The sequence below is a fragment of the Carex rostrata genome, chromosome 28 (genome assembly GCF_964058835.1).
Source record: "Carex rostrata chromosome 28, lpCarRost1.2, whole genome shotgun sequence".
NCBI classification, from domain to species: domain Eukaryota; kingdom Viridiplantae; phylum Streptophyta; class Magnoliopsida; order Poales; family Cyperaceae; genus Carex; species Carex rostrata.
Genome location: NC_135945.1, coordinates 6,606,240 through 6,614,119, shown reverse-complemented (window position 1 = coordinate 6,614,119; position 7,880 = coordinate 6,606,240). Strand labels below are relative to the sequence as shown.

The 7,880-nt window shown below is 34.4% G+C and overlaps 1 protein-coding gene across 1 annotated transcript; it reads left to right on the top strand.

Moving 5' to 3' along the window:
* Nucleotides 1-3,008: 3,008 nt before the first annotated feature.
* LOC144545702 (uncharacterized) lies at nucleotides 3,009-3,494 on the top strand. The gene has a single exon (XM_078294250.1). It carries the CDS (start codon nucleotides 3,009-3,011, stop codon nucleotides 3,492-3,494), a length of 486 nt encoding a protein of 161 aa, XP_078150376.1.
* The last annotated feature ends 4,386 nt before the right edge of the window (nucleotides 3,495-7,880 follow it).

The window sequence follows — 7,880 nt, the reverse complement described above, 5'->3', positions numbered from 1 at the left end:
GTGAAACATAGGCAATAAATGTACGTGACAACATCAATTAATTTTCTATAATATTTGTCATCATGTGCTATCAAGGTCATCAACAGATTGGGAACAGAACATGGGACCTCAAAGCATCTTTTGTTTTTGCATTGACATAATCACCTAAGGAAATAAATCTGCTGTGATTCTAAAGGGATCACAGGACTCTGTGATTCCAAATCTAACCTTTCACTTTTTGCAATGCACAAATCTCAACAACACTTATTTTTTATGCACGAATCTCTAGACAGATAAATGGATGGATTTGAAATAACAGTCCTGCGATCCCTTTAGAATCACAGCAGATTTATTTCCATCACCTAAAGCCTTCTTTACTGTAGTTTAACTATTTAATTGGCCTCATGTACTATCTGCTTGTAGTTCTTCAACAATGTGTTAATCTACTTGTACTATGTCTAATTAAGGGCTTGTGTTCCTACAAAAATAAAAGCAGAAACAAAAACAAAAGGGTATTGGAATCCCAAGGATTTGCATATTTTACAACCAAAAAAAATAAAAAAATTAGCAACTTCTGGGTCATGTTGAACCACAAGCATGCATTGATGGCGAGACAAAATAATAACTAAATTCTTGTTTATTTTATTCTTAATGGTTTAGTATTGAACTATATAAAATTGGATGTTCCTGTTGACCATTTTAGGTACCCATACGACCAGCATATGTTAGAGCAAGATTTATTAGGCCATATATGCTAAAGAAAAGCAAGATATACAAGACAAAGCAGCAGTTGTAGATTAGCACTAGCTCTTTTATTTGAGATGACCATGAACCACATTTACATATATACAGCATTGTAACAATTTCACCTCATAAACCTTATTGCAGAAGAATAATTTTTTATCAGGTTAGATTTATTAGGATTGTGAGTATTAATACTTCCTTATCAGATATATAAATTGGACTAAATCCATTTTATTTGTCGCTGGCTTGATACCCCAAAATTTCAGATTAAATTAATGATTTCAGCTACTACTGCATTTAGGGCTTTGTTGATGGATGCCCGTTTACAATTCGACAATTTGATCCAAATCTGGGACAATAGAGTTGGATTTGATATTGAAAAAGCACCCCGTACTAGAGTGGAAAAAACGTACCGTGCCGTGATTAATACGGTGTGACTTTTGTTTCATACCGCGTTGTGCCCAAGTTAATTTCAAAAGCACCCCAAACGGTCATACATGCAAGGCCTATGGGCTATCAGGCCCGTTAAGCTACTAAAAGACTTCGCCTCTTTCCTCAACAAATTAATTTTTTTTAACTATCTTTTCAAAATCCAGAAGTCTGAGTACCAGACTAATTAATGTTAGGATGCCACTGTTCAAAGTTCAAACTGTCAAAATCAGTCCTAATGACTTTAATTTCAAAATCAACCATCTATCAATTATTAGTTTGAACTTTACTTGCTAATTATTTGGTTACATTTTCGGCTTGAATATATTCTACATTGTCTATATATAATCGTTGAATGCCACACGGGTTAATGGCCAAGATTTAATTGGGAGTAATTTCAAGTCATTTTTGACCTAGCGTAATTTCGCACCTTCACTATTTATTCCTCAAGTCATCTAATGCTTCATTAGGTCTCACTATGGACTGTGGTTTACAATTACAACGTAATTTCACACATATTATTTTGGGGTGCTGATATTACCACCAAAAATTTTTTATTATCGACACAACAATTGTACTTTCTCTGACAATATTACATTCATTATAAGAACCAACATTTAGTCTACTGGTAAAGACACATGGTCTGTAAGTGAGAGATTATGAGTTCGAAATCTGGATGGGAGAAATCATTTGTTGTAATAACAAGAATACTAAATAGTTAGGTGGCTCGACCTCCAACCTTTACTCAACAAATATTACACTCATTACACTACAACAAAAATGATTTTTAGTGACCGGCGTCAGTCCCAGTCGCTGATATTAAATTTTTCCAAAAAAAAAAAGAAATTAATCCAAAAGTATCAGTGACCGGCGCCAACACCGGTCTCTGAAAGTTTTTTTTTTATTAATGCCACTAAAATTTTGGAAATATACGCACGGCTACAAAAATAAAACGCGCCATCCCTATCGAAACCCTCTCCTCCAGTTTGTGCAAGAAAGGGGCCGCCTCCCTTCTCCTTCGTTGTCGCTGCCTACTCCGGTGCCTCTCCCTCCTCCGGAGCCGATCTCCTCTATCTCCTCTGGCGCCTCTCCCTCCTCCGGTGCTTCTCTCCACTATCTGCCGTTGCCTCTCTCCTCCCAGCGCATCACCGTCTCTTCTCCAGGTATTTCATTGAATTGAATTGGTTTAGCAATTTTGTCACTAGATTTGGATCGTTTGGTTTAGCGATTGTTTGGTTTAGCTATTGACAAATTGACAGATTGCGACTGATTTAATTAGGTGCTCTTATTTCGGCTGTTCTGTGATAGAACTAGTAACGAACTAGTAACAAAGTGACTAACTTTTCACATTAGAACTAGTAACAGTAATGCTTTCTTTTTTAAAAAAATTTATTTTCTGGTAAAGAGAGGTCTCTTTTCACATTAGTTGATAATTAGTGTTAGAAAAAGTGTTAAGTATTATTAAAAATAGCTAGCCGGAGCCATGACAGATCGAAGGTACTAAATTAATACCAGAAGGTTTGCAACTGGAATGCTCATGAAGCCTTTGGACATGCCGGGATTGTAAATTTTGGGCTTTAATAAAGTTGATGCATGTGAAAAAAAAAAACTAAACTTATGGAAAATATTAAAATAAATTACAGAATATTAAAGTTTGATTTCCTATAAAAATTTAATATCTAGTTTAAATTAAATCATTTGAACCGATGGTAAAGTCTGCTTGATTTTAATATCTTACTAAATTTTCATATCTAGTTGTAGTATATGTTTAGATTGAATGAACTAAGTCTATTTTTTTTTTTTTTTTTTTTTTTTTTTCTGGTCAATACTCCTCGCGATCCATCTATCTAACCATCATGACAGGAGGCAAAGAAAAATGGTCATTTCAGGAAATTTGGGAAGTAAAGGCACCTCAGACTGTCAAGATATTCGGCTATCTACTGCTGCAGAATCGCATCCTCACTAGAGATGTCCTCAGAAGAAGGCATATCTCCTGTCCGACTGAATGTGTATTATGCTCTACTGGGGAGCAGGAGACTGCAATGCACCTCTTCTTCCAGTGTGAATATGCAAGAAGGGTATGGCTGATGGCAGGTGGTAGATTTGGATACCATCTGATTACTATTGATCAGGATGTGCGTACCAGTTGGAGGAGGTCTTGGAACAGATTCAAATCGAGAGGCCTACATGTGTCTAAATTCATCTCTGCCTGTTTTGTTAGTATTTGTTGGCATATATGGCTACAGCGCAATAATCTCATTTTCCGTGACAACAAGATACCACCTGAGATTATCGCTGTAAGGGCTCTAGATGTTGGTAGGATGTGGGCTGAGAACTGTTAATCACAGTCCAGATATAGATAGAGTAGCGGGGGTCTGATGCTGTAAATAAATCCAGGATCACCTGCTGCTTCTCTACGAAATTTGTAAATGCTGAGCTTTTATTCAATAAAATTTTCTATTGGCAGTCACTGCCAATACTTCAAAAAAAAAAGTCTATTTTTTTTTTTTTTTGAAAAAGAAATGCGGAAAGTCTGCTTGTTTTAGTATTTACTATTTTTAATTAGTCGGCAACTTTTAATTATAATTTCTTTGGTTACACTACTTTTAGTTTGAATTCTACGTGGTCTAGAGTCTAGACCTATATATTCAAATGCCACACGGTTTGGTCAAGAATTAGAGTCGTTGAAATGCCACATGGTTTGTTTGTAAAAAAATATGTACAGAGCACGTTGACTTTTTTTTTAAGATAGATCCAGAGCACATTGACTTATCAATTTACAATTAATACTTAGCAGTTAAGTATTTGTCTTTCCTGATTTTAAAACTCCGCAGATTTTTAATTTGTTTGTATCCTTTCACCTAATTAATATCTCACTTGATGCTTATTTTAAATAAAAAAAAAACGAATACTATGTTTTATTTTTTCAGAATAAAAGCTTTAAACTCTTTACATACAAAATACAAATGTTTGTAAATTTAAATATAAACAATTAGCACATAAGTATAAATAAATAATAGTTGGGCTATTGTACTTTGTGAAGCAAATAACATATTTTACTTCACATCTATATTTTGTGATTTTAAAGTTCAAACAGCCGATCCAAACCGTTTAAAATAGTTGTTTTTTATGATCCTGAATTTAGAAAAACAGCAAATTAGTCAATCATAAGTTCTTAGATAACATATCATAATAGAACTAAATGCCTTTGCGGAGGGCCGCCAAATGCCCTTGCGGACCCTCCAAAAAATAAATTAAATAAACCTCTGAATTTGATAATATGTCACTTTGTATGAGATTTTTTTTCTCTTATAATAAATTATGTTGCAATGCACGGACACAATAATAGCATTTAATTTAACTACTACTGATTAATATTGGTTAAGAGGCAAGAATACCTAATACATTTTTTTTTTTAACCAAATCAGGTAGTGGCTACCAGATATATTAATAATAGTAAAGAGATTGTTTACCTAATACATTTTAAAGAGAAAGATAAAGGTCTAATTTTCTAAATTTCAATATCTTTAAAGGATTTCTTATTGGGATTCTGAGCATGCTACTCTCACAAAGATATTGGATATAAGAAGGGTTCATTTATGGAGGGTTTGCTTCAACAGATTGGCTTCAACGAATCAAAGATGAGAGGTTACTACTTTCCCGAGGAATTTATTGAGGCACTCAACAAAGGAAGTTCAAACAGTGGAGTGTCTGCAATAGTTCATTCAATACCTTACATCAAGTTGTTCCTTGCCAAGTATTGTGATTCTTACACAATGGTTGCACCCATTTATAAGACTGCAGGATATGGATTTGTAAGTATATCATTTCTTATGTAAATTTATATGCTACAAACTAATTATAATGGCATACTTACACAAGCAATAACTTGTAACAATGAAACTCTTAATACTTGATAAACATGACAATTTTCTCAGCAAATAATGTAAGATTCTTCACAATCTTTAATTAAATTTGGAAGAACTCACAAATAAGAAAAGAAAAGAGCAGAAAAGAGAAAGGAAGCATTTTACATTTTAAATTGTTAATTCTAAGATCAAATACGGATACCAGTTTCATCTTACTAATTTCTAGTTCTACATAGGCGTTCGCCAAGGGTTCTCCACTAGTCCCAGACATATCCCATGCAATTCGAAACATTACTGATGGAGACGACATAATATGAATTGAGAAGAAATGGATTGGAGACAAGAACTGTCAGAACACTGGCAGCATCATCCTCGAGTTGTTACTACCATCTCCCTACTAACATTTGCAATCATGTCATTTTGCAAATGACAATGATCAGCAATACCAAAATAGTGACATTTTTGGCCCATCATCAGATGAACACAACACTGATCCTTTGCCATAGATTCCATAGAATGATCGCCAATAAGAAAATATCATGATTCATGGGATTTATGTCAAGAGATCATAAGAAGTATACATTACAATTAATCAGTTGAAGTTGTGGGCTTTATATTTTAGTTAGTAATTATAGGTAGGTAATGAGCATAGTGGATGTAATCAGGTCAGACGAGGTAGCTGGTAAGTTTGTAATTTCAAAAGTAAGCTGCTCATCTATATTCAGCTTTTATAAGATTATCTTGAGTGGTATTAACTTTCAAGTCTATTTAAACTTGAGAACTGCTCAGACGAAGTGGTATTAACTGAATGCTACATAGTGGAGATGGATCTAAAGAGCAATGTAGCAGTTCATTGTCCTGAATAAAAAATGAAATAAGAACTTAAAATTGAGGTCGACATAGAATAGTTCTGAAACCCTAGCTGGGGCAAGCACCAAAGCATTGCTTAATTGCACATTTGAGGATGATGAAGATGCTAAATTGGGTTAAGCTGAGTCAAATTGAACAGCTAAATTTTGGTTTGTCATCACAATTTTGGGAACTTCTATAACCAAATTCAGCATAACACCAAATTGCAACAATTCCTAACGTAGCAACAAACTGATCCTTTTTGAAATAAGAATGTGCTGTAGAGTAAAAAAAGATTTTTCATAGAGAAAATTTACCAGAGATTCCCAATTACAGCAACGAAACATAGTTGAGTTTGAGTAGCAAACTGACCTGTTCCAATTGAGACCTTTAAATACACCTGTTTAGATCCATCTCCACTATGTAGCATTCAGCATTTCTCAATGCCTAGCAATTGCATATACAGAAATTAAATCAAATTCAATCTGTTCTTCTAATCTAATACCAGTAAGAAAACAACTTCAAAATACCTTACATCTATATATACTGACTGAGCCCTGATGCAGCACACCTCTCAGCAGCCCCATCTCCAATGAAGCCTCAAGAGAGTCTCCAACTCGAATTTAACTTGAGGAGGGGAGTTACTTGGTAGAGAGAGAATTCGCTGTAGCGGCGAGTGTGGTAGTTGCGATCGCACCTTGCTCGAATTCGAATCACAGGTAACAGAATATTTATGTTTAGATCCAGATTCTGATCGAACGGATGTGATCTAAACAGACATATTCTTTTACCTCAGACCACTTTGCTCAAGCACCAAGTTCCATCATAGAGAGGAGAAGCGTCCACCCGTGAAGTAACATCCTTTCGTAAAGGGCTTGTAGTATGGACAACCTGCCCATACATGCAAGGCCTATGGGCTTTATGGCCCGTTAATCTTCTAAAAGACTAAAAATCAGGCTAATTCCCCGTACACGGTACACCAACTTCCAATGACGATGACACGCCAGTAACCGCGCAATTTTTGTCAGCCTTGAAATATTCTGCGGCGAAATCAGCGAGTCAAATTAGTACTCTCCGACCTCCGACCTCCGACCTCCGTTGCACTGCAGACGACAACGTTAAGGCTACAGAATTTTGTGCGGGCAGCCAATATGAAATTTATGAAGGTTAAGATTACGTGCAAATATTACAAAGAATATAGGATTGACATAATATTTGAGGTGAGATGTATATGATTCTTTTAATTTTAGTGCTAAAGCACCGGATCTAAACTATATAAATTTTTTTGTTCATCTCAAATCATATGAATTCTGTAGGATCTGAACCGTGCCAATTAGTTAAATAGAATATGCATAGTTGGTAGGGTAAGTATCCGAAGATTTTTTAGTTATCACCTCAAATTTCTATAATTCACATTTTTCAGAAGTTGTCACGTGCGCAGATTCAGTATGTGCACCAAATTTTTTTTTACACATGCTAGTTTTTGAATTTTGATCCAAATAGTGGTATAAATTGTGAATTATGAAAATTTATGTTGATAACTCAAAAAAATTCGAGACAGTACCCAGCTAGTAAGATTAAGTTCTCCAATTTTGCATCTAATTCCGTCTATATAATTTTTTTTTGTAATTGTTAATTATCTAATAAAATTAGGAGTATTATATTTTTTTTTTGATAAAATGAGGTCCACTCTCTTTATACTAAATATTCACTAGGATGATGCTCTGATCAGATTTCAAACTTGCGATCTTTCATACAAACTATGTCACTGCATAGCTTCTCACAAATATAATTAAATTCAGGTACTTCTCTCATCTTTGAAATAAAAAATAATAATTAAGAGGTCCATGTTCATTTTTATTCAGATATATTAATGTTCATTAATTTTATTTTAAGATGAGTGTTACTTTTGGTTCAAATAAGTGCTCACTTTAGAGTGATTTAAACAATGAGTTTGGATGCCCAATTTTTTTTAAGTGCCATCATAATATTATAGAATTTTAATTCTAC

Excerpts from the sequence above, each read along its gene's own strand:
- LOC144545702 (XM_078294250.1), top strand. The coding sequence starts at position 3,009 with ATGACAGGAGGCAAAGAAAAATGGTCATTTCAGGAAATTTGGGAAGTA.